This window comes from Danio rerio, chromosome 19, assembly GCF_049306965.1.
Source record: "Danio rerio strain Tuebingen ecotype United States chromosome 19, GRCz12tu, whole genome shotgun sequence".
Classification (NCBI taxonomy): domain Eukaryota; kingdom Metazoa; phylum Chordata; class Actinopteri; order Cypriniformes; family Danionidae; genus Danio; species Danio rerio.
Window position 1 is genome coordinate 34921357 of NC_133194.1, and position 27761 is coordinate 34949117.

The window sequence follows — 27761 nt, forward strand, 5'->3', positions numbered from 1 at the left end:
GAGTTACTTTAGCAGGCTGGTGGAAGGACGACATCATGGCTGAAGTATTACTGTTAGACATGTAATGTTCTGTTTTAAAACTATTTTAGTCAGGCTAAGCTTATGTTAGATTGTGTTCTGCTATGAATGACTTATATGCACAGACGTGTTGTTCAGACCCTGAAATCTCCCGGTGAAAGATTGATGTGATTATTTTCAGTTTCATAAGGTCCTTTTACAGCATCGATGATGTAGATCAGGGGTCACCAATCTCGGTCCTGGAGGGCCGGTGTCCCTGCAGGGTTTTGCTCCAACTTGCCTCAACGCACCAGCCTGGATGTTTCAAGTATACCAAGTAAGACCTTGATTAGCTTGTTCAGGTGTGTTTGATTAGGATTGGAACAAAAATCTGCAGGACACCGGCCCTCCAGGAACAAGTTTGGTGACCACTGATGTAGATTTATGTTTAGTTTAACAAGAAAACATCAGTAAATAGCGCTATTTTGCCTAGCCTACTTTATTGAGCTGAAGTTGCTTTTATATTCACATTGGGTCATTTTTGAACAATGACAGCCTTCCTATACTGTTTACCATGCTACTCTGAATAATCTGTCTGAAATAGCATGTAAGTGTGGCTAAGTAATAAATGTAATTCCCGCACAGCACTGGCACTGACTAACTGGCGAATTACATGAACTAGTGGGTTGTCTGTCTGCTGTTGTAACGCGGTGCGCGCGCTCGCGATTTCAGGGGGTGTAGCTTTGAATCACAGTCCCTCCCCGCCGTCCCAATATAATATGCTAAGGGGTTATCGTTTTGGCAGATCACCTACTGCACCTTTAATTATATACAGTGCATATTTGAAGTATATCATTTACATTAGAATCCAAATTGCAGTTATTTGAATCATGCCATTTTATGAGGTGTGATTACAGTTGAAATATCTTGGCAAATTGGCCAAATATTATGACGGTTTCATAATATGCAGATGGATTCCAAAGATGGGTAATTTAATTTCATGTTTAACAATTGTCAGTTAAAAATCTTTACAGCATTTGCAATTGCCCAGGGATCTTTTTTTTTTTACTTTACATCTTCCGTGCAACTTCATCATCTCGCTTTGAATAAGCATATGGTAGTCATTAAGTTTATATTTTTATATGCTGTGAGAGTGTGAATGTCCCCTTATATGAACTCCACCTGCACTCAATCAGTGTAAGTAGATGTGGGGCAAATTGGCAGCTGAAATCATCTCCCTGTTCCATAATCCCTCCCCTGGCTGTCCCCATGGCATCTTTGTTTAGTTTGTGTGGGATTCACTGGCAGAATTGAGTCATTCCTTATTTCTGCTTCCTTCTGTTGTACTGTGAGTGGGCTGTATGAAAAATCTGCTTCATTTGTCTGGGAGTTGAGATGGGGCCACCCACTCGAAAGCAGTTCTAAAGTCTGTCATTTCGAGAGGCACTGATTAACAGATGCTTTTTAGCAAAGACATTCATTCATATCATCAGGCATTTGTGCACGACTTCTACTTTCGGAAGTCATTGTCCTCTCTTTTTGACTCCCTTTTTCTTTTGCAGGTCAGTGTGGAGGTACTAGTAGAGTATCCTTTCTTTGTGTTCGGCCAGGGCTGGTCATCTTGTTGTCCGGATCGGACTACTCAGCTGCTCGAGCTGCCATGCACCAAGCTTTCAGTGGGTGACGTCTGCATCTCCCTCACCCTGAAGAACCTGAGGAACGGTTCCATCAAGAAGAGCCAGGGGCAAGTCTTGGATGCACCTGCACTCGGTCCACCTCTTAAATCACCAAAAGCACTCTCAAGTGGCGCACGAGGGGGTGTTCGGCACACAGAACAGGAAAATGGACTCGGGCAGTGTGCAGATCAAGGAAGTAGAGGCGGTCAAGGCAATAGAGAAAACGGAGAACTGAGGTTTGGTGAAAGGGACAACTGCAAAGCTCCAACACTCACAGAATCAGAGACCAGCAGTAAACCCACAGGTCGAAAAAGAAGGTGGTCTGCCCCTGAGGGTCGTAAAGTAGAAAATCCAGAAGGAGAGCCCCCTTTAACGTTCCCTAAGCCTTCTTTCATCCCTCAGGAGGTTAAAATCAGTATCGAAGGCAGATCAAATATTGGAAAGTGAACATGCGTCGGACTGTCTGCTTTTAAAATTGCAAAATTTGCCCTCAGAATGTTTTTAATTGTTCTGTTGTCCAGATTTCTTTTCCTAAAGGCAAAATTTACTCAGTATCTATGTTATCACATCTAACATTGTAATTGAGGAATTCAATTTTACACAGGCAATTGGTGCAATTCAATTGATTGGTCAAATTCAAGGTGGATGTAGAGCAAGGTGAGAAGGTTGTGAGACGGCATGTTATCCTGAAGGCTCCGGCATATAAAATTACTCACAGCTGACAAGACGTCTCTCTAGTCTCTCACCTACAAAATTCTTTTGGCTTACAAACGACACTTAGTGGCAATTAAAACATTCGCTTGCTGAACCTAAAAATGTTAGTAAGGGAAGATGAACAAGTGGTGTGAATGTGGTGGCAGAACGGAAATCACTCCTCCACTGGTTGCAGGAGTTTACATGATGTCAGCCATCTTGTTTAACTGTGACTACAAGAGACTATCCAAATCGATCCTAACAATATAGAGCAGTATGGTCAGCACAGTTAGACTAGCAAAGATTCTGTTAACGTTTATTGAAGTGCAAAAAGAAGTTTCCAAATACTATGGTACAGGCCAAGAGAGATGATGTCATTGAGCGGTGCCAGTTTGCTCCTCAGAAAAGACGAAACTATCACTTTAAACAGGGAAGATGGACGAATCTATTTTTATATATCCAACTGTCTAACCTTTTATTTGACTATTTTTGTAGTTTTGCATGTCTTACTTTTCAAACCCTCCTATCATACCTGATGGGTAGATTTTTCTTATGTTTCCCTCCCTTTTTTTGTGATGAATGTGTCAACCTTGCAATCAGGGGTCATTTTTTTGTATGTAGACACAGAATGGGTTCTTGTCTATGAATATATATGCATGGATGTATCTTGATGCATACAAACACAATGGGTGAGGAAATCGACCAGTCTTTTGTTTTAGTGCAGTCTCGGCTGTTTTGATTTCGTTTAAAGAAGAGAACGTTGATTATTCTGAAAGAAAGAGTTGGAAAGTTGGCTGCGAAGGATGAGGTGTGAGTGCTGAAGCACTTAACTAATACGCCTGTCACTGATAGTAGTTTCAATCAACCGAATGAAATAATGATTTATTATTGTTATTATTAATGCTACAACTATTTTCTGTTGATTTTTTTCAATGTAAACACAGTACTGTATGCTGTATCATCAATTGGATGTTGAGTGACTCTGGAAAGACGATAGGGTCACAGTGAAGGAATGAATGTAAAAGGTGATCAAAGAAAGAGAGATTTTGTCCTCATGAGGATTGCTTTAAAGGAAGCACTTTTTTAAAGATTGGCTAAGCCATCTCAAGCAAGTTGAGTAAAGATGACGAAACAACTGCCATTTAAGTCATTCAAAGCGAGTCGAATGAAAGTATGAATGCGAATAAGGATGGAATGGAAATACGTACAGAGACTGTTTATATATTTACGAGAGATACGAGAGACAAAGTGTAAGTGAGAAACTCTGGCTACGGTAATCTTTGGAGGATCGAAGAGTGTCATATACTTGTTTGTTAGCAATGTGTGTGATCGTGCCCGCATGCGAGTTTGTGTGCAGCCGCACACATGCACATGTACACACGGTTACGGTGATTTTCAGTCATGTTGAAATAGACATGTCATGTATTTTTTGTACATTAACGTGTATAGAACTGCATATGCTATATCTATCTTACTGTATGAGAGCGCAAGACTACATGAGCACGTTTTTAGTCCCGTCCCCCAAGACACTGACTCATCGAACGTATGTGAAAGCAATCATGTAGTCATTTCAGTTTTGTGTGAGTGCGTGTGTGTTTGGGTGCGTGCATGTGTGTGTACATACCACACATATTATAAATAGATATTTAAGTTCTACTTAAAAGAATATTGCAATTTGCACATCTGGAGAGATAGTAACATGATTTATTTTGTTTTCTGCCAGCACAGACAGGGCCGAAAACCAGATTTTTACTGAAATGTAGCAGTTTCTTGGCAAGTTTGTTTAGTTCGCGGGTCTGTTAGGTTCATTTTCATTAGGAAAACCAGGAAGCTCCTTTTCTGGAGGGTTTGAATCAGCAGGATTTTTGCACGGTGCTGTGTTGAAGAGTTCGCTCATAGCCTGTAGTCTGCATACTTGTCAAGTCGTTCGAGTGGCCACGCTCAAGTTAACTTGGGTAGGTGAAAATCTGGCAGGAAGATGGGTTGTAGTAGAGAATAAAAAGATGAATGAATGGATTTAATGAGTGGTGGAGGGTGGGTGAGTGAGTGCACCCCATATACAATTTGAAAATGCTTTATTTTTTATAATAAAACAGGGTTTCTCAGATCAACACCACAACCATGCATTTTTTTCCCTTTTTTTCCATTGGAAATGTCTCCACTTCTGTCTTTTGACCTGTGTGTGTGAGTTTTACTTGGATTATATGTGTGAATGTATCCACTTCAACCAATCAAACTTGATATTTTCATTGTGTTCGACGTTTATTTTGGGCCAAACGCTAGAAATATTGTTTGTCCGTTGAACCACCCCAAGAACAGAACTGTCGATGGCGGTCTCGCATTTTTGTCTGGTTTTTCCAATCTTTTCCCTTTGTCCTTCTCTTCATGTAATGATCAGTGTTTTCAATGTCGCTCATTGCTTCAATCATTTAACAGTCTGCCTCCTTCTGGTTGCACAGTGTGGTTCCACGTACGCATGAGAAGCATTCCGAACAACGGCACGTAGCAATAACCCTTAGTCTCTAGTGCTGAACCAAAAATACAAAAAAAAACACACACACACACAGACATCAACACCAGACCTTCTGTTCGACCTCAGCAAGCTGTTTTTTTATCCTCTTTAGGTTGATTTGCAGTTTGCACAGCCGGCCCTCAGTAACTTCAGGGAGAAATGTAAATTAATATGCAGTGACAGAGTCTGTCCCCTCCTAGCCGTCTTAACCCGTAATCTATAGTGACCTCTAGATGCTCTTCAGGTGCCCATACAGAACCAGTACGCCTCTCTCAGAGTATGTTTACCCAACCGCAACCGTTAGCTACCTTCTGTTGCCTGGCACGTACGTTTGACCGCTTTCTCACAAGGCACAACCACCTACAGTTCCTACAGTTTCTCTCTTTTTAGCTGTCTTTCACATTCATAGCCATATAACCTTGACAGTATTTTTGACCGAGTTTCATGTCAAATTTAGGTTTCGGGGTTTCAGGGGAGAATTCTAATTCATTCACTTGTACTCGCTCTGTTATCGTCAACATGAATTGATAGTTGAACCCATTTTACCCCCACAGTGTGGTATGTTTCAGGGTTTGCAATAAGGAACAGAAGGTTTTTCATGGTAAATCGAAAGCGAGTTTACTAAAATAATTAAAATATGACGTCATGTCATTGGGAAAGTAAATTTGTTTTGTCTGGAGGACCATGTATTTTTTAAAAATAAAGGCTCCAATCTTGACGCCACAGAAAAATATTTTGGTTTTCTCATAGACACTCTAAGTTGAAGGGTTTCTAAGACACAAGTGTCAAACTCAGTTCCTGGAGGGTGGCAACTCTGCACAGTTTAGCTTTAACCCCAATTAAACACACCTAATCAAACTAATTGAGTCTTTCAGGCTTGTTTGAAACCTAGAATGTGTTAAAGCAGGATTGGAACTAAAATGTGCGGAGCTGCAGTCCTCAAGGAACTAAGTTTGACACCCCTGGTCTAATTCCTTTCATAAAGAATTTTTAAAAGATTTCCTAAAATACCTTTTTAACTGTAAAGAACCTTCTGTGTGATACAAAACATTGAAGGTTCTTCATGGAACCATTGATGCCTATATTATTAAAAGCGCAGCAATTTATCTCTTACAATAAGACCTAGAAAGATGATTTTTTTTTTTTCTGTTCAGCCAATCTCCGGGTTTGGCAGCACTTTTAGCTTAGCTTAGCATAAATCGTTGTTTTGGATTCAACCATTAGCATTTTTGCGAGTTTGGTCATTACACCTGCTGCAGCAAAGTTCCTTGATTATTATGCCGGAATGAGAGTATAGTAGCTAGTGGTGTAATGGATCAAAAATCTCACGGTTTGGGTCACGTTATGGTTTTTTAGTCACGGATTGGACCATTTTTCGGATCAGCCAAATGGAAGAGGAGACAAATGTAATTTGCTTTGCATTTATTACAAAAACAGTACTGCAAGACACTTTTGGTTTTAACAAACAGATCTTAGAACCTGTAATTTTATATTAAAAAAATAAAATAATAATGTTATGAAGAAATAATCAGCTCAACAAAAATAAACTGTCAAATATTCATTACTGTGAAAAATTCGGTTTAAAACCAAAATTTGGTTATTCACTAATAAAACTTTACTTTTGATTGCTAGATGTATTATTTTTGAAGAATTATTCAGTGGCCTATTTTTAACGGCTGGTTGTCACCACCTATTGGTTACATAATGTAGTTGCTGCCTACAACTTTCATTTTTGAGAGTCATTAAATGCATACGATGGTGATTTTAATCTTTACCATAAAAATTGATTGCTTTATCTAAACTGTGAACTGTTATCCCAGTACTTCTGTGTAATTTGACTGTTTGACTTCATAACTAACTCAAAAAACTAAAGACACAATCTCATTCTTGATTTTTGCGTTTTCAGATTTGAATGCAGCGATTCGAAGGATTAATAAACATATGCAAATCACCATTTATAATTTAGGTTGCGTGGGTGTTGAGATCCCGATCTTTTGATGATTAATTGAGTAGCTGAATTACACTGAATGGATTAATGCAGGCTAAACAAATAGTGACAGAAAACACCTTTCATAACCTAAGAAACCCACCACATCCAGAATAACCTACCACAACTTTTTCCGTCATCATTATATTTTATAGGGAAGCCTAAATGCTTTGATACATGTGATTTAAATAACACAAGAGGCAATCTCTCTCTGACCATTACAAATTTAGGATTAATCTACCAGTTGAAAAGTGTATTAGTTCGTGAGCCACATGTGTTCCGAACCGTGGGTTGTGATCCATTACACCTAATAGTAGCAAGCCATATTTGCCTGTAAAATAGCAACTTTTCATTTTCTGTCAGTTTTACACATAGTGTAACTACAAAAGAGTCCAGTGTTAAACAGGGAAATCAAAACTCAATCTGATTCAACAATCTAAGCTAAATGTGCCCTCACCTAACCCAAAGATTAGCTGAACGGATTGAAAAATGGTAAAACTCAGCTGTTTAACTGAAGGAGAGTTCAAAAATTAGCCTTTTGTTATAAGAGTGTTTCTTTAAGCGAGTATGATTTTTGATTCATGTTGACAAGTGTCACTTGTTGTGAACCAGGAGGTAAACAAGTGTACTCGTTCAACCCAGTTATGCAATGAGTTTGCATTATCAACATCCGAGCAACCGTATCGCCTACTGTTATAGGCGATAAATAAATCCAGCTGCGAATGAACTAAATACGCTTGACGTTGATGACCTGAATGAATGAAACATCACAGATGCTGTGCGCCGTCGCATTTGATGGTCATCACAAAGAGAATAAAAGATGCACATGGTACAGCCGGAGGTTTATTGTACTGATAACGATCGTCTCTTGTGACCTCCAGTGTCGAGAGATGAGACACAAAATAACAGAACATTATTAGTAGCAGACGCTATTTTTTTTTTTTTTTTTTGTCATAAGATACACAACTCCTCACAACTCTTCTGTTTCTGTTACACGTGTAACAGTTTGTGCCATCTGTATGTAGCACTGTTTTTGTGGTTTGCAGTCCTTTGACTTGTATGCTAGTAAGCGTTAAACCATCTGTAGCTTGTGGGTTTAAGATTTTACTTTGCTCCATGCAAGTAAATTGTGTTTTTCACTTTATAGTGAGCCCCCCTGATCTCTCATTGTTTTGCACAATCCTGCGTTATTGTTTCTTTGGCAGAGGGGTGAGTTTGCTGTCTCTGACGTTATGACGACATCATTTGCTTTTCTGTTAAAGGTCAAAAATCTTTCCTTGGGCTTACTCAGGGATGGGAAATAGGTGTGAATGTGTGTGTTGAGGAGGTAGTGTGACCTTTGAAAGGTTTGTGTACATGTAAAGAGATGAATATATATTCTTGTGTGTGTTAAACTGCTGTAACCAGAAGCAGTCATTTCATTGGCCCTGTGCTTTGGTTTCCCACAATGTCTCTACACCATATGAGGCCTTCTTAACACACTCTGTCTGTCTCTGTGTTTTCGGTTTGTCCGTCTGCATCACAATCTGTCTGTTGTCTCCTCTGACGTCACGAGCCCAGATCCTCACACATGCAAGATACTGGAAAAAAAAACAGAAATGAAAGACTGAGAAACGATTCATCGACCTCATCAAAGTGGGGACCACTTTTATAGAAACAAACGAAAAACAAAATGCACATTTTTTTTGTCATTTATAGAATAGATAGACTTGATAATACTGTTTCAGCACTTTCTAATCCTGAGTAAGATAAGGGTGAGAGAGAGATTGGTGTCATCATGGTTTCTCCCCTCCAAATCACTCCGTCTCGGCCCGTTCCTGGGTCCAACAGGTCGAGACGACGTGGACAGAGTTGAAAATATGGTCCTCTATGAACCTGAGATGACTCTTTTTTTTTTTTGTTGTTGTTGTTGTTGTACTGATGTGTGCACCATCATTCTGTTTTCTTTGTTTTTATTCGATATTTGACCTTGCTTCATGTACTTTGGACGTTGTACTTTTGCTTGGGTCTCCTCTGTAGCACTCTTTTATCATGGTTGGAGACGAAGAGAGATGTTTAATGAATGTTTAATGAAGAGCGCCTTTGTGACCGCTCAAAAGAGGAGACAATTTCCTTGTTTTAATTTTCATTTTTCTGGCACAGATGACGAAAAAAAAAAGAGACGAATGTTGGATTGGGAGTTTGAAAGAAAATAAATCAAACGTTTTTCTTTTATTTTATTGTGGCTCTCATTGAAAACAAACTGAGTTTGCTTTTCTTTAACATTAATTGTACAAAGAAAGAAAGAAAGAAAAAATCGGTCAGGATTTCTTTGTTCAACTTGACTGTTGTTTGACATTTTTTGTCAATTCTTGTCCAAACCGCTGGATTAATAACCTCAGGCTGAGAATCTTCTACAAGCCCACGTTATGGTTTCCTTTCGCTCTCTATGGGCTGCTTGATATGGGTATTGTAATTAGTCTTATTGTTAATTAATATACGAGCGTTCAGCTATACATCAGTGCTGGATAGTGAAAACAGTGCACACTCCTCTCTCGTTGATTTGATCTGACAAACACTATTCCTCACAGAGAGAGTGGTACATCCTGCGCAAGAAAAGAGACTTGTCGTTCTGGTCAAACTTGACGCTCAACCCTGGTCATCCACGGAGAACTGAACACCAGGGGGATGTACTGACCATCACAGGCCCCATGTACAGATGCTGTTCTCACAAACCCGATGTCACCTTCACGCAGAGCAATCAACAGCCTCGTGTGTATTTATCCTTCAGAATTTCTACAACATATCTTCGAAGAAAAAAAAAAAACAACAGCTCATTTTTGTAATTTGCCAATGAATGCTTGTAAAAAAAAAAACTCTGTACTCTGTAAAATCTTTATAGGCCTAATTTTAACATGTCAGTGTCTAGATTCTGATGAATAAACCTCCGTGGTTTTTAAAAGCTGAGGCCAGATACACAAACCTATTAGCTGGAGGTGAAATAACACTATGTACTTCTTGTCAGGTGAAATGGCGTTTGGTTGTCATTAAATGTGCACGCATGTCCAGCCACCTCTAGTTCTTTTTATTTTATCTTCTGTTGTTTTCCCTTTCGAGATTGTGTACACAGGAAGCCATCGGTCATTCCTCAGGAAGGAGTGGGGTTCGGATGAAGCAGTAATACCACGGGCTAGAGGTGTTGCGGGTCTTGTCATAAAGAGATTTGTAGTCTTCCATTTGGAAGGGAAATGGAAGCTGTTTTTTAGTTTCTTTTTTCACTTGCCATTGGGCAGAAACCTCCACGATTATAAAACCTTTGGATTGGAGCTTTACCTATTGTTTAAAACACTCAGATGGGTTGTTTTTTTCATAGTTTCAGGATTGTTGGACCTATGTTCACGCAGATATGTTGAGCGAGACTGTTAAAAAGAAAAAATGAATGTCACATCTGATCCGGAGGTTTTATTTTCTGGGAATCGCATCCACGAATTCTGGCCAGTAGCAAGCGATGGTTGTTGGGAGAGGATGTAGTGTTTTGCACCTTATTTAATAAAGGAAAATAGATAAAAAAACACCTTTGGGTAGGAAATAATTCTGAAAGGCAATTTTTGTTTTGTTCTTTTTTTTTTTGGTTCATTTTATTTCCATATGCGTGCATACTCTCTGTAAGTTGTGTAAAATATTGTACTTGCACTAGCTTTTTTAAAAAAGAAAACTAATATAAAAAAATATTTGAATTGAAAATCTATTTTCTAATTGTGGTGTGTCTATTTGTAGGATACACTCACGTTGTTTCTTGGATTTTTTGGTCCCTTTCTTTGATGGTGCTTGCCGGTTTTCTAGTTAGAACTTATTTCATTATTCTGAACAACAAAACAATATTTGATTCAGGTTGTGAACAAATTTGTTTCAAAAGAAATTGTCTGTATACCAGTACAAGTTTATTGTTGCAGTATACACGTACTAATAAAAATTACAGTGCCAATTGCAAACTGCACCCTTTTTTTTTTGTGTGTGCTTTGCTTTTGTCAGACAGATTGGGCTTATTATAATCATCGCACAGACAAACGGGAATTAATTGTCTCAAACAAATGCACACAGAGGTATTCCACAGGCTTCTTTGACTCGGCTCACCTAGTCAATGGAGTGTGGGTGTTGGCGGAGGTGGAGGCCTTGAGTATTCGCTTCTCTTTTTCAAGCTGGAGCCTTCATTTGAAAAAGCGGAGATGGAAGATATTGAGATCCTATCAGACACCACAAACCCACACTTGACTGTGAGAAACGGCACAATGAGCGCTGAATGATTCAGCTCGTGATTCAGTTTTTTAAGTTGCCATTTAGTCGATCCTACAATATGGTATTCTAAAAAAAAATTACAGAAATATCTACATTATGAATTCTCACTCATGCATGGAACACTTGGAATAAACTTTGTGTCACTCTGGAATACTTCATTCACTGTAAGAAATGCTGGGTTCCACACAATTGATTTGTGTTGGGTGAACATAAAGTTGTTTTTACAAATTTAAGTAGATTGAACATAAAACAATTAAGGTAAGAGTTGTGTTTCAACTCATTTTAAATAAGTAGTTTGAACAAACGGCAAAATAATTTTTTTGTGGTTTGATTCATTGATTACTGCAATCCCTCCGAAAATCCCTCTCATTTTGAGGCCGACTACAATGTGACAGTGTGTTTTCCCCGCCCACCGAATTGTTTGACAGACGCATTTTAACATGCCTCTGTAGTAACGTGCATGATCATGTCAACAAGACGAACTTACGCAAAGCAACTGGGATTAAACTTGACGAATGAAGCGAGTTAACTCAAAATGTTCATGCGTCTATTTTAGCCCCACCCATGAAATGAATCCGCATCTGTTGTGAAGTGAATTGGATGCACGAATGAAGCAAATAAGCTCAAAATGTTCACGCGTCTATTTTAGCCCCGCCCATGATGCGAATCCGTGTCTGTTATGAAGTGAATTTTATGCACGAATGAAGCGAGTAAACTCATAATGTTCATGCGTCTATTTAAGCCCCCCCCGAATCTGCATCTGTTGTGAAGAGAATTTGACGTGCGAATGAAGCTAATAAACGCAAATTTTACTTTACCTTGAAGCGAGTAAACTCAAAATGTTCACGAAGCGAGTAAACTCAAAATGTTCACGAAGTGAGTAAACTCAAAATGTTCACGAAGCTAGTAAACTCAAAATGTTCAAGAAGCGAGTAATCTTAAAATGTTCACATATCTATTTTAACCCCACCCATGCCGCGAATCCACATCTGTTGTAAAGAGAATTTGACGCATGAATGAATCGAGTAAACAAATTTTACTTTAGTTTATTCGCCCATGATGCGAATCTGTTGTTGTTATGAAGTGAATTTGACGCACAAATGAAGTGAGTACACTTAAAATGTTCACGTGTCTAATTTAGCACCCCCAAGTACACGAATCCACATCTGTTGTGAAGTGAATTGAAGTGAGAATGAAGCAAGTAAACTTAAAAGGTTCACGCTGACAGAGACAGACATGGATGAAGCTCATTAGACAAAAATAACAAGTAAGTTTATTTCATGCATTTGTGGTCAAGTTTATTCAAGCCATTCTGAAACTTTAAGTCCCACACGAATGCTGTTTGCAGTATACACACACACACACACACGGTTTTACTGACATTATGCGGCCGTGGTGATTATAGCAGTTGAGAATAAGAGTGATTTTACTGTCTTTATTACAAACAGGCTGTTTAAAAAATAAAAAACTTTTAAACTTGTGTTCTGTGGACGTGTGTACATGTTATTATAGAAACAAGGCACCTGTCAATTTATTCGGTGGACGAAGAAAACCACACTCCTACGTCACGTTGCAGTGGGCCTCAAAACCACAGTGTAGTGGGGAGGGGGGGAAGGGGTTACATGATTAACATGAAATCAATAAAGTTTCCACCTCAAAATAATATGATCACAAAGACAGAAGGGTATATGTAATGCGTTGTTCATTCAGATTTTTATTCATCCATATTTAATATTCGACATATTTAATAAAGTACTTCCACCTCATCATCAAAACTGCACAAGGCATGTTGTAGAAAGAGGTGCAGCAGATTTCACATTCCTCTGGTCTGATATGACATCCCACCACACCCACCGTACAATCACAAAGGAAGCAGGCCAGCAGAAACACTTCACAACAGCACACAATGCACCAGTCACAGCTCAAATCAACTCAAACGTACAATACGGCACACGGGACTTAGCTTATATGTGGCGGAGAAGAATCCCTGCTAGTGTGTAAGTTCTCCACAAACATGCATTTCTTTCACTCGAGGGAGTTGCATAATTACAAAGAATGAATCATCTCGCCTCACTATTGTCCTGTCGAGAGGCTTATAGGATGCTTCCTTATTGTGTCTCATGCAGACCCATTAGAGAACTTGAACAAAACTAAGCCATGCTGCAACATTTTCTGGGTTTCCAAAGAAATGTATTGGTATGCAGCAAGATTCCTGAGCAAAAGAGTTATCTAAGGGGTCTCCCTCGATGTGTTACAATGTTATGTATGATGCTAAAGTAAACAAAATTGGAAGACAAATGGATATTTGATTATGTATATTTTTTTCTTATACATGCTCATTTAAAGGGACAGTCTACCCGGATTGCTGTATTGGTTTCTCATTGATGACCCTGACACCAATTTCCATCAACACTCACTGATGTTGCCCATTGGGTAACCGTCAGCTTGGTGTGTCACTGCTCTTAAAAATAAAGGTTCCAAAAGAGAAGTCAGATCAGTCTCGGAAATAATAAATTTACAAAATAAAATGCATCCATCCACAACACAATTCACATTAACAAAGTCCAGTTTGAACGTTTAAAATTTGATTTAAAAAAAAAAAAAATACAAATTCAGTTCGTAAAACGTTCATTAAAGATGCAGTATGTAAGTTTGACACCCAGTGGTTGAACTAAGTATTGCACACCAGGCTCAAAACGCACACAAGCACAGGTTGCCAGATTGATGACACCAACAGGAGTGTGCTTGACTGTCGAGTCTAAAGGTTGATGTTAACAGTGTTTTTGTCCTAAGCAACACCTGAAGAAATTAAATGGCTTCTATTTCTTGCAGCTGAACAAAAGAAAACTGACAATGATCACCCCAGGTACTCCTCATGTGCTATATTCAGTGTTAAATGCTAATAATGTGAGGTTAAATGCCATTTTACATGACATTTATTGCCTGACAACTGAAAGCAGCAGCAGATAGTTCACCTCAGATCTTGAAAATATATTAATTTATTCATTCATTTTCTGGCTTAGTCCCTTTATTAATCTGGGGTTGCTACAGTGGAATGAACCACCAACTTATCTAACGTATGTTTTACGCAGCGGATGCCCTTCTAGCTGCAACCTATCTCTGGGAAACATCCATACACACTCATACACGATGGACAATTTAGCCTACCCAATTCACCTGTACCACATGTCCTTGGACTTGTGGAGGAAACCAGAGCACCCGGAGGAAACCCACGCAAGTGCGGGAAGAACATGCAAACTCTACACAGAAACGCCAACTGAGCCAGCCGAGGCTCAAACTAGCAACCTTCTTGCTGTGATGCGACAGCACTACCGACTGCGTCACCTTAAAAATATTTTAAACTGTTTGAAATAGAGTTTTAGAACTGTGACTCAGTACAAGCCAACACATATCAGTAATTCAGCATGTACATTTAACCATTTAAAGAGGTTTAATATTTATTCATTAGATTATAAACCTTACAATTTTGTTGGATTTCAGTGAGTGCACTATTCTGTGCTTCTGAATGGTTGTAGTTAAATTTCTGTTGCGTTGCCAAATTGCCAACACTCCCATTTTTCTCAGGAGTCTCCCGTATTTCAGACCCATTTCCCACGACCCTCCTGTTTTGTAATTTCTCCCAGAAAAATCCTGTAATTACACAAACATACACACACAATCCTCAGCTTTTTGGTACAGTCGCTAACACAACCGTGTTGCTGACTTTAGTTTATTATCCGACTTCCTGAAACCCGGTGCATAGTACAGTTAATAACCCTGTTCTCAGCTGTGTTATTCAGACATCTAACCCCTGACACCTTGCCACCAACCCCCACCCCATTTTTATACTTTAGAAGAGTCAAAGCTTACATACAGCACCTTTAAAATGTTCTTAACACTCTGAAGAAAAAAAAAAAAAGAGCCAAAAATTGTTCTTCTATGCACTATGAAAACTCTCTTTTGGAACCTTTTCGAGTTTTTAAGAGTATGTGTGTGTATTACTTTACAGGTGACTCTGTATTTGTGAGTTTGCATGTTTTCAGCGATGCGTGTCTAGGAGAACATGTGGCTAGACTGCTGCGTGACTCTGATGAAGGTCGTCCTGCGGCTCAGTTCTTTCAGTTTGGCAGCTCCTACATATGTGCAGGTGGAGCGCAAGCCACCCAAGATGTCCCTGATGGTGTTTTCCACGTCACCTTTGTAGGGCACCTGGACCGTCCTGCCCTCAGATGCCCTGAAATCACAAACACATGTACATGTACACCTGTTGTGGTTTTTAAAGTCTCCTTTAACAAGTGTTTTGACATGCACTAAAACCTCAAAATAAATAGCCATGCCTTATAAATGCATGAAACATCCTCACCTGTACTCTGCAACCCCTCCGACGTACTTCTTCATTGCGGTGTCTGAACTCATGCCATAAAACAGCTTGAACTTCTTACCATCTTTCTCAATGACTTCACCAGCGCATTGATCATGTCCTGCTAACATTCCTCCCAGCATGACAAAATCTGCACCAGCACCTGAGGTAAGGCATTATTAGACAGGTTACTGTTATATACTGGAATGGCCGCTGTATTAGATTTTATACACTGGTTGTTGGAAACATTAAACCACAGAAACTGAATTCACCAAAAGCTTTGGCAACATCCCCGGGGCAGCTGCAGCCTCCATCCTGGAGAGAGGAAAAAGTTGATTTGCTATATGGTCATAAAACACTGAACAATTGAAAAGGTACATTTACATTTTACAAAGCTATTGGAACAATTTCCACAAAATGCACATTTGAGTGTAATTTGATCAACTTCGTTGTGCATTTTGATGGATTAAAATATAAGTTACTTGGAACATTTTTTTGTGGGGATTACATTTGTTGTCAAAACTCATAAACGACGACAACATATCAATTTACAAGACGTTTCTCGATAGCTTTAGGTTTGAACAACACTGGTGAGCCGTTGGTCACAGTTTATTTTCTGCAATATCCAAGAGCTAAAGCATAAATTCTGTTGAGAGAACCAGGGTGATGATGGCCTACATAAATAAACAATCACTTACTCCCTTCTTATTATGACAGCGAGTAAAATATGAAGTTATAAAGAGCTAGTTTGACTTTTAATAAAGCGTCAAACTGAGAAGATAAGTAAACAATGTAATGATATTGATGATGCTGCCCTCTTGTGGTAATGTGTTGTAACTGGTTTGTGGGTTCCCAACTGTAAACCTACAGTAGACTACACTCATCAGGCCATTTGATGACTAGATACACCTTTCAGCTCTTCGTTAATGCAAATATAAGCCAATCACATGACAGCAAATCCATTTAGGCATGCAGATGTCATGAAGAGGATCTGCTGAAGTTCAAACAAAGTATTGGAATTAATAAGAAAATTTATTTAATGTGACTGAACGTAGATACTTGAATTCGGTACCAATCGATACTGAAATTTTAAAAACATATATTTCCCACTGACATTTGAGGGCTGGGAGGCAGGTGAATACATTCTTAAACAGCGCTGATTTGGCATTGTGTTCACATGCTCAACAGAAATGAATGTGAACTTCATCACTGTTTACTGAGTGCAACCACAGATAAAGGAACACTGTTTTTTAAAGCCACGATTCATCAGCGAATCGCTCGTATGTCAGCTTATAGACAAACCAGCTGATCGACGCGACAAATGCTCCAGTGTTCCTGTATCTGTGGTTACACTCAGTAAACAGCGGAGAGTTCGGTGAACTGACGACCTTCATGGCCAGTCACAGTCTTTTCTGTTAAGCATGTGAACACAATGGCAAATCAGCGGTGTTTAAGAACGTGCACAGTAGCGCTCAATTGTTAGCGAAAATTGACGTTCTAAAAATTTCAGTAACAATTGGTATCGAATTCCAGTATCGTGATAACCCTAACTGAATGTGGTATGATGATTGGTGCCAGTGCTCCTACCTTGTTAGATTGTTCTACCTCCCATTCAAAAAGTAGGTAGCACATTTTGATGATTTTAATGTGGAGTACTGTAATATGAAGCTGTAAAACTGTTGCCCTAAACTATCTAATCCCTAACCCCAACTTCAGAACAGATCAAATACAGTGTTGGTAGCATAATCTGATGGGTAGGATATGGTTGCGGGCTTCATTTTGCCCTTCATTCCATTTGCTTTCATTCGATTCTTTTGTTTATTAAATAGACAATTAACCAACAAAAATGTATCAAAATTAGGATAAAAATTAAACCATATCTAACAAAATTCATTATAAAACAATAATCTGTCACCAAAAAATACACGTTGGTCAAATTGTGTGTCTGACCCATTCTTCCAGTTCCTTTTCCACACCTTTATAGCGTTCATAAAACAGAACACCAAAAATGTATGCCTAAACAATAAAATGACTACAACATGTGGTCTAATATTTCAGAAACTGCTGATCTACTAATATATTCATGCATAACCATGTCTAGGTTTTAAAAAACCTTCATAATAAGGTTATTGACACACCAGAGAGCTGAAAGAACAGTTTTAGAGTTGCTTGTTGTGACGAGTTTTGATTTCTGCTGCATCATCCAGATGGTAGGGTCAGAATTTGGCATAAACAACATGAAAGTATCCTCCATTGTGCCTTGTGTCAGTGGTTCAGGTTGCTAGTGGAGTAATAATGTGGGTAAGATTTTCTTGGCATGTGATGCATGTATTCTGGGACTGTGACATGATAAAGAAACACTGGAAAGAAATCCACAAATTAGTTCAGAAGATAATAGGTAAACCTTCTGCCCTTTCTTCAGCTGTTTATCTTCTGAATTGTAAAACTGCTCTACAACTTAGTCATGGACTAGAATCTGTTACACTTTTGTACATATCTTGCAAGAAAATGTATTTTTTTGTTGTGGTCCTCTCCTAACATTCCTTCTGTCAATATGTGGATAAATCAGATTTTGAAAAAACATTTTCTTACCCTTGGAAAAACTGACGTATGACTTGCGTCAGAAATCTGATGATTTCTGGCATATCTGGAATCCTCTATGGGAGTTTTTAGAGAATGTATCTTGATTTTTATTTAATTTTTATTTTAATTTATTTATTTTTTGCTAATTTTACCCTTCACAAAAGACTTGAAATACTAGCCAATGCACAATTGTATAATAGCTATATTATTGTATATTATGACATGAGAAACCTATACCACTGTTCTGTCATTGTATATCTTTAAATAAAAAATAAATAAATAAATAAAAATAAACAAATAAATAAATAAAACAGATTTTTTTTGAGTCTCTTAGACTTAGCATAGTATAAATATCCCAACCTACTCGAGTATTGTTGCTATTGATAACAATCCCTTTATGACCACCACAATAAACCCATTTCATGATGGTTACTCCCAGCAGGACAACACTTCATAACATAAAACTTGAATCATCTCAAAGGTTTCTTGAACAAGAAAATGAGTTTTCTCAACAGATCAGCTGGAACTGGAGATTCGAATAATGGATATGCAGCCAACAAAATCTCAGAGAAACATGCAGTATTTAGCACGTTAAATCAATACCTTGAAAAAAGAGGAGCTCCAACTCAGTGTACCTAATAAAGTGCCCAATGAGTGTAAGTATTGCGTATGTACGCATTCCATTACAATATAGCCTCATGCTGAATACTTCCAAAAGACTCACAGAGATGATGTGTCCTTTCAGTCCATGGGCCGAGTCAGCACACTCGATAACAGCGCTCAGCTGAGGATAACCCACACCGGTCTTAATGCGTGTGGTGCACACTGAACCTGAAGATCACACCGTCATGACACATGCTCCAATATATTGACTGATTTTGACAGACAGTAGTTTAGTAATTTGGGAAAATCAAAAATGGTACCTGGCCCAATGCCCACTTTAATAATATCAGCTCCAGACAGAATGAGTTCCTCCACCATCTCTCCTGTCACCACATTTCCTGCCTGTATAGTCCAGATCTTTGTGTTACACGGCATATGTAGTTCAAGAAACACATAATGATGTTCTCATTTAATGGATTCATCGGTTGTTACATCTCACCATGATGGTATGCTTGGGAAACCTTTCCCGAACTCTTTTTACAAACTCCACAAAGTGTTCGGAGTATCCGTTGGCCACGTCCAGGCAGATGTACTGGATGAGAGGAATGGCCTCCAGGATGCTGCAGAGTTTCTCCAGATCTGCTGCTCCGCTGCCTGAGCTGGCGGCCACATGCTGGAGATGAGAAGAGAGGATAGTCACCAAACTGAGGAAGAGTGAAGCAGGATCACAGCAGAGAGAGCAGTGCAAGAGACTAGTGATATTGTTTATACTACTCCATTGTTTTTATATTCGATTATGTGATTCACAGTGCTTCGTAAATTTGTTGTTTGTCCTTCTTTAAAGCCATAAAGAAAGTCTTGTTTGCTTGTCATTTAATCCAATATTCATATTGTTGGCAACAAACCAACTTGCAATGGTGTGATTCTTCTTAAAGCTGGTTGGTTTGGTTCCAGGTGCGGATTTACCAATAAGTGAGGTAAGCAGCCGCTTACTAAGAAATATGGAGGCTCCCAATAAATACCTTTTATTATGCATAAAATTAGATATAACAGGTTTATATCATGTTTTGTGTGGTGAGGATCTAACTATTCAAATTTTAATGCATGATTAATTTGTCCATGCAAATTTGTCCCCCACTCCAAATCATGGAGCAGTCAAACCAGATGAAAATTAAATAGCTTATTTTATTATTTTTTGTTTTTTTTATTTTAAGGAAAGAAAATTATAAAAGCAGACGGACTGACATAAGAAAAAGACAATAAAAATACAAAGGTGCACATTAGGACTGTTAAGCCTCATGGCTGAAATTGCTTAAAGCAACAAATCACTAAATCCACCCCTGTTTGGATCATGACTTATAAGCCAGCAGAAATCCGCTGATTCCTATTATCCTCATAATCGAGTCTATTTATTAAACTATACTGTAAAACATTATCTGTAAATTAGCAGTTTTCCATATTTTATGATTCATGGTTTTATTTTTCCTCTTTTATTTATGTTTTTGAATTACATTATGGGACTTTGATCTATCTTCCAACAACTTTTAATCATGAAAAGTTGACTTTTGTTGTGATTTTTAATAAAGTGATATATTGTCTGGGTTGTTGTTGCATATTATGACACAAAAACCTTGTAATAAACTGCCAGTACATTTTCTGTTGTAAAAATGGGCATATTAGGTTTCCTTTACTTAGAAAAGTGTGTGAAAATATGTATTATAAGATTCCTTATTTCATTCAGAGAAACTTCTGTCTCTACATATTAATTCCTTATATATTATTATTATTAGTATATTTTATTAAAAAGTTACTTTGTTAAACCGTAGTGTTGAATTCTCCACATCAAAAGATGACAGAGCAGAGATCAATAATCCAATTCACAACCACAAATAAATGGAAAAGACTTGTGAATAACAAAAAAGGAAACAATTAATTAACATATTTTTATGTAAATGTGCATAAATATTTATTCAGTTTTTATATCGATTTCAGTAATATTATTGACTGATATGCAAATGCTTAAAAAATGTATTTACAATATAGTGTGTAAAGTAATATTTTCAGTCTTTTAGTAGATTTATTATACGAGAGACTTACTTTGTTTAACAAAAAGTTATTCAAATTGGATTTGCATAGTAAACCTTAAGTTATAGTAAAAAAGTTATGTTGTTATTTCTTATGTTACATTTTAGTTACTATTCTCTCATAATCATTCCACATAAATCTGCAGATTTTTTATTTTATTTATTTATTTATTTTATCATTATTATTATTATTTTATTATTATTATTTTTTTTTTTAAAGGCCACAGATTCTGTTCGGCCCAGCTACACTGTAAAAAAATGCTGGGTTCCACACAATCCCTTCATGTCATCTCAAAACAAATCAATTAAGTTAACTTAAAGGTTCTGACCATTATAAGTTGATTGAACAAAGAACAATTGCTCAAGAGTTGCATTGTTTCAGCTCATTTAAAATAAGTAGGGACTTCAAAAGTAAACAAGCCCGGTTTAAAATTTGGAGTGTAAAAATTCTGTTAAAGGTTCAAGTAACCCTAGAGAACTTTTTTTAAAAAGATTTTAACAGATTTGTGTGTGTTGAGCATCAGTTAAAACAACATTAGCACCTGTCAGCTTTAATTGTGGGGAAAGCTGGATAGTTCTGAGCTTTTGTCAGCTAATTTACTCTTCCGGGTTTAAAATAGTTTTTGGGGCGGGATCAAAATCGGTGACAGTGCAAATCTGCTAGTGGAGTGATGATTATTATTATTCGTATAAGAGTTTTCTTATCCTATGAAAAGACCCTGATTCTTAATTATTCATGAGAGCATGTGCTTTCTGAAGGCAAGACAGACCTGCCAAGCAGTGAGACCTAATGACTGGGTGAGACCACATCCGCACATGGGAAGCAGTATTTAGCTGTTCATGAAGGGTCAGAACGTTATGTGTTTGCTTCCATGATTCACAGGGTTTGTTGCATGTTTTTCCTCGAGATGCTGTCCAGGCTGATACAGCAAAGCTGTTGATTTGCAGCAAGAATTTTTGTTGGGAGAGCTGTACGAGAATTGGAGAATGGCGAATGACTTTGTCTATTATCAGTTGAGTTTGTTACCATTAAATTGCTTGTATTCGTGCTGCAGTGTTCGCCTATTTTTAAATTCCTCCAGAATACCGGCAGAGCTAATGGTTGGAATACATAGGAAAGAGACCTGCTGTACTACTGGCCACTGTGTCTGCATTATGACCCAGGGATTCAGTAGGAGAAGTCCTTCTGATTTATATATATATATATATATATATATATATATATATATATATATATATATATATATATATATATATATATGAAAAACATATGTAGCAGGGCATTAAATTAGTTTTTTTTTTTTTTTTTAACTTTGTAAACTATAAAATCGTGCGTCTCCACACCCTTTGTGTCTCATTTTGTGAGCCAACTGACAAGTTGCTTCGCTTCCTTTAAAAAAAACTGTAAAAAATATATTTTTAAAGCCCCTATAGAAAAAATTAATGAAAAAAAAACTCTTTCAGAACTAGTCCTGCAAAAAAATGGACAGACAGTCTTTTATCTTGGTTTCTGAAATGCTCCGATGTGACTATACTACTTAATTAAACAGCTTTTGATTAAGCAAGAAAGGAAAGTCATTTCTGTCCATTCACCTCAAGGCACTCTGGATGATTGGCTGCAAAAGTCTTCCACTCCTCCAGGGAGTAGTGCTTCTGGATGGCTGTGAAGAGCGTGTGCTGAAAGACAGAGCAGAGAGACACGTCTGGCACCGAGACAGACAGAGATATAAGAGCCTCTTGATCCGGACACAGCTAATTATGTTTCAGTGAGATCTTGATAATCACAGAGATAAAACATAGTAAAACAAGACTTTCTCTGGGTCGTATTTCAGACAGCGGCGCTGCGTTTCATCACTTACTGTGCTTTGTTTAAAGAAGCTCTCACCTTGCTGAGCACCTGCGCTATCTCAAAAGTGCCGGTGGTGTCCATGTTAGCAGCGATGATCGGGATGCCATTGTACGTCTGCTTTGAGTTCCGGAATGTGAAGGTCCTCTGCAGGTCAACCTTCCGGGACAAGACATGTTGAGGAAATTACTTTCTAAAACAAACAGCATGTGTGACAGCTTTGTTTTAATGGATTGGCCTAAAATCAGCCCTAACCTAGTTCTTGTTCTATTCTTCTGACTCTGTAACCGAACTAAGCATGCACTCAGATATATTATAACTAATACATATTTAGACCCATTAAACTGTCTTATTATCACTGTAATGAATGAACTTACTTGAATCCATGTCAAGTGGATGAGAAATACAGTGCAGTAATACTTGCTTTGAATGAAATAAGGAGTCTTATAATACATATTTTCACACACTTTTCTAATTAAAGGAGACCTAATATGCCCAAGTGTGTATGTGAAGTTTCAGCTCAAATTACTACACAAATCATTTTTTATAACTCTTTGCAACTGCCCCTTTTAGGCTTTGCTCCAAATTTTGGTGACTGTTGCTTTAAAAGCAAATGAAATTGTGGTCTATTCAAAAATGGGCAGAGCTCCAAACACCTATACATCATTATAATCCTGTTTTTAATAATCGCCGACATTATTGGACTACCATTCATACGCACGCGAATGCGTCAGACCAGAAACGCAAGGTCATGTGGCAAGTTTTGCAGTTCGCTGTGTTGGAAAGTTCAAGCTTGGTGAACTGACCTGCAAAATCGCATCACTTGACTACATGAGACCAATCGAGGATCAAAACATGAGCTCTCTGGACAGAAAGTTAAAACATGGACCAATCACTCGCTTTTTTAAATGTCTAATCACCTTGTTTAATCCTGTCCCTTTTCGCAGTGCCGTACGACAGAATTTCGCAAGCTAAAACTCTAGTGTGACCGCAGCTTTAGGTGTGAAAACTCAAATGGTGGACGGCTGCTTCTCACTCAGGGCTGTTTATGGTAATGAAGAAGAGATCGTCACTCATGGGCAGGGCTTTTCCCCTCTGATAACGTGTACAAAGGGAGAATGTCAATGAAATTGTGATTATACAAAATACCATTAGAGGCTTACTATCACACATTGTTGCCACACAACTTCTTTTAAATGTCTTATAAAAGTGATTTTTGCATAATAGGTCCCTTTTAAAATGTAAAATCATGTTATGTCAAATATTAGTGTTGAACAAGAGAGCACAAGTCAATTTCTAGTTTTGAGATAGTATCAAGTTTGTCATTTAGAAAAAATTGATTTAGCACCTATTGTTTGTGTCTAATGTTTCCTTTCGCTCGAGTGTATGGCAACCCATAAAACTAATCGTTTATTAGAAAGTTATAAAGTTTGGCACAGAGATGGAGGACTGTTTAAACATTATCTACTGTAAATTAGATTGTAAATTGTAAAAAAAAATATATATATATATCTCCACATTTTTTGGTTAAAGACAATTTGACCACATCAATAATAATGTCTAAATCATTTAAATTTCAAGCAAAACTTCAAGACCACTGTTCCCATTTCAAGACAATTTCAGATTTTAACTCCTTAAAAATATATCACATTCAAACTAATTAGTTAAACGATTCTTGAATAATGCATGAAGGACTTTGACAGCTGTAATGCACTTCAGGCCCAAAGGTGCTCAACTTGTGATAAAAAATGATGAAATTTAACAAAAAAATGCAAATAGCTTTAGATTAGTGTTTGACTACTAAAATCTCAGATCAGGCAAGAACATTAATATCAATTATGCCACAATCAAACTTTCTGTCTGCTATTTTGATTTGATCTAAAAACTTACATTGTCAAACTCTTAAATCCTTTGTAGATTTCCAGCCATGCTGATTTAATGTTGATCAAATGGTTTTGTTTACAGCATTAACTACTGAGGCTTTATCTTTCACATACTGACATGGTATGACCTATATATATATATATATAGTGGGGCAGTAGGTAGTGCTGTTGCCTCACAGCAAGAAGGTGGTTCAAGCCTCGGCTGGGTCCATTGGCGTTTCTGTGTGGAGTTTGCATGTTCTCCCTGTGTTCGCGTGGGTTTCCTCCAGAGTCCAAAGACGTGGTACAGGTGAATTGGGTAAGCAAAATTGTCCGTAGTGTATGAGTGTGAATGGGTGTGTATGGATGTTTCCCAGGGATGGGTTGCAGCTGGAAGGGCATCCGCTGTGTAAAAACATGTGCTGGATGAGTTGACGGTTCATTCCGCTGTGGGGACCCCGGATTAATAAAGGGACTAAGCCAAAAATGAATGAATGAATAAATGAATCTCAAAAAAGCATTAAAATATTTTTAACAATTAAATAAATACAAATTAGAATAAAATAAATGAGTAATCTATAAAGAGAGAAATACCACATACAAGTTGAAGAAAAAGTTACATATTTATAATAAATAGTATACACTCACCGGCCACTTTATTGGGTACACCTGTCCAACTGCTCGTTAACGCAAATTTCTAATAAGCCAATCATGGTCAAGACGATGTGCTGCAGATCGAATGGAGCATCAGAATGGGGGAAGAAACGTGATTTAAGTGACTTTGAACGTGGCCTGGTTGTTAGTGCCAGACAGGCTGGTCTGAGTATTTCAGAAACTGCTGATCTACTGGGATTTTCATGCACAACCATCTCTAGGGTTTACAGAGAATGGTTCAAAAAAGAGAAAGAATCTAGTGAGTGGCAGTTCTGTGGGCGCAAATACCTTGTTGATGCTAAAGGTCAGAGAAGAATGACCAGACTGGTTTGAGCTGATAGGAAGGCAACAGTAACTCAAATAACCACTTTTTACAACTTGGGTATGCATCTCTGAACACACAACACGTCCAACCTTAAGGCGGATGGACTACAGCAGCAAAAGACCACACTGGATGCCACTCCTGTCAGCAAAGAACAGAAAACTGAGGCTACAATTCACACAGGCTTACCAAAATTGGACAATAGAAGATTAAAAAAATGTTGCCCGGTCTGATGAGTCTCGATTTCTGCTGCGACATTCAGATGGGTAGGAGTTTGGCGTCAACAACATGAAAGCATGGATCCATCCTGCCTTGTATCAACAGTTCAGGCTGGTGGTGTCAATGCCACAGCCTACACGAGTATTGTTGCTGACCATGTCCATCCCTTTATGACAACAGTGTACCCATCTTCTGATGCCTACTTCCAGCAGGATAATACACCATGTAATAAAGCGTGAATCATCTCAGACTGCTTTCTTGAACATGACAATGAGTTCACTGTACTCATGGCCTTCACAGTCACCAGATCTCAATCCAATAGAGCACCCGTGGAGTGTGGTGGATTCGCATCATGGATGTGCAGCCGACAAATCTGCTGCAACTTCGGTATGCTATCATGCCAATATGGACCAAACTCTCTGAGGAATATTTGCAGTACCTTGTTGAATCTACCAAGGATTAGGGCAGTTCTGAAAGCAAAAGGAGGGGCAACCTGGTACTAGTAAGCTGTACCTAATAAAGTGGCAAGTGAGTGTAAAGTAAATATAAAAAACTTTGGATTAATATTATCATGCTCAGCTGACATATTGTGGTGGGTTTAAGTGAAATTGTGCTGAATCATTTGAAAGCATTAAAAAATAAAAATAAAAAAAGTCTTGCAACCTCTCTCTCTCTCTCTCTCTCTCTCTCTCTCTGTCTCTCCCTCCCTCATGCACAGGCTCAGGTTCTCTGAATCCGTTCTCAGTCATTCTCAGTTCCAGTAAGTGCTGCTGCTGCAGTCACATCAGTCACACTACACTGCTCCATGAATAATCACCCTGCTGCCATTTATCGAACTGCTTTGCTACCCAATAGCTGTACAGAACAAATTCACCATTTTCCCCTTTCAAACGGCACACGAGGGATCACAGATTGTTTGTGAGGACAGTGATTGATTACTGCAGGTTATGAAGTGGCACTCAGCTGCTGTTCCGCTCAGATCATCACCGCCATCAGATTAGCCAGACGCAGCGAGATCTGACCACCGCTCTACGTCATCCTGCAGAGAAAACTCACCAGCTATACACAACTTAAATAACACAGTAGCAAGAGGAGTTTGAAATTAGCTGTTAGCTATGAGTTAACTGAAAACTTAAAGGGACAGTTCACTGAAAAATGTAAATTCTGTCAATTGTACTCAAGTTTTAATTGTTTTAAACCTTTATGGGTTTCCTATATTCTGTTAAACACAAAAGAAGATATTTTGAAAAATGTTTGAAACTTGTTTTTATTGACTTCCATAGTATTTGTTTTTCCTACAATGGAAGTCAATGGCAACAGGGTTCCAGCATTCTTCAAAATATCTTCTTTTGTGATCAATAGAATTAAGTCAAGTTTAAAGGTTTGGAAACACATTAATGTGAGTAAATTATCATTTTTTGGATGAACAACTTAAACATGATGTTTTAGGACAAAAATATTAGTCTTTATTAGATAAACTGCTAGAACTTTGTACTTTATGATCATGAAAAAAATCTACGTCTTTGTCCTACTATTACTATGAGCAACACCACAAAGGAATCTGCTTTTATTAGCATGTTGGCACACCTCAGACCTATTTTTAAACACATTTTCAAAGCACCGACTCTCAAATTGCATTTACTCACTCACGAAAACACATCAACACCACAAAATAAAGACAAAACAACAAACACACACACTTCAAGCCTGAACAACTTTACCAAAGCTCAACTCTAGCATAAACAAGAGGCCCTTGAAAACCTTCTGTGTGTTTCTGACTTCAAGGTCATCCTCATTTTCACTTTCATTCCTTGCTGCTCACACAGTGAACTCCCAGCAGATGTTCCTACCTCAGACCTGCTCTTCAGACTGCTCCTCTTTGGCCTGAAAAGGACATCTTTGAAGTCCAGTTTGAGGTCGGCGTCCACCCGGGGCATACTGGCGGTCCTGAGAGTGGAGGAGAGTCTCCGGGTTGGTGCAGTCACTGGTCCAGAGCTCCAGGCACCAAACCCGAACCGGCAGAAGAACAGCGTATTTATAGTGTAGAAAGGGCCGTCACTGCCCAGGCCCCCATGGCTTTATTTGGCA

General features: G+C 38.2%; 3 protein-coding genes across 8 annotated transcripts in view; 1 reads left to right on the plus strand and 2 right to left on the minus strand.

Moving 5' to 3' along the window:
* The window catches only part of atxn1a (ataxin 1a), a 214394-nt gene extending 209909 nt beyond the window's left edge, over window positions 1-4485 (plus strand). For 5 of the 6 annotated variants that reach the window (XM_073930870.1, XM_073930869.1, XM_068215141.2 and 2 more), the window contains one exon: window positions 1560-4485. In XM_073930870.1, coding sequence (XP_073786971.1) covers window positions 1560-2120 — 561 coding nt within the window. In that variant the 3' untranslated portion in view covers window positions 2121-4485. 6 annotated transcript variants of the gene reach the window in all.
* hpca (hippocalcin) overlaps window positions 1-27761 on the minus strand; it is an 802589-nt gene that overhangs the window by 540873 nt on the left and 233955 nt on the right. The gene's annotated exons all lie outside the window — the stretch shown is intronic.
* Window positions 13440-27679, minus strand: gmpr (guanosine monophosphate reductase). The gene is given in 9 exon segments (NM_001020612.1): window positions 13440-15374; window positions 15504-15663; window positions 15773-15815; window positions 18808-18914; window positions 19007-19088; window positions 19186-19359; window positions 22364-22447; window positions 22656-22775; window positions 27524-27679. Coding segments are annotated over 9 exon segments (1038 nt in total). The 5' UTR covers window positions 27611-27679; the 3' UTR covers window positions 13440-15193.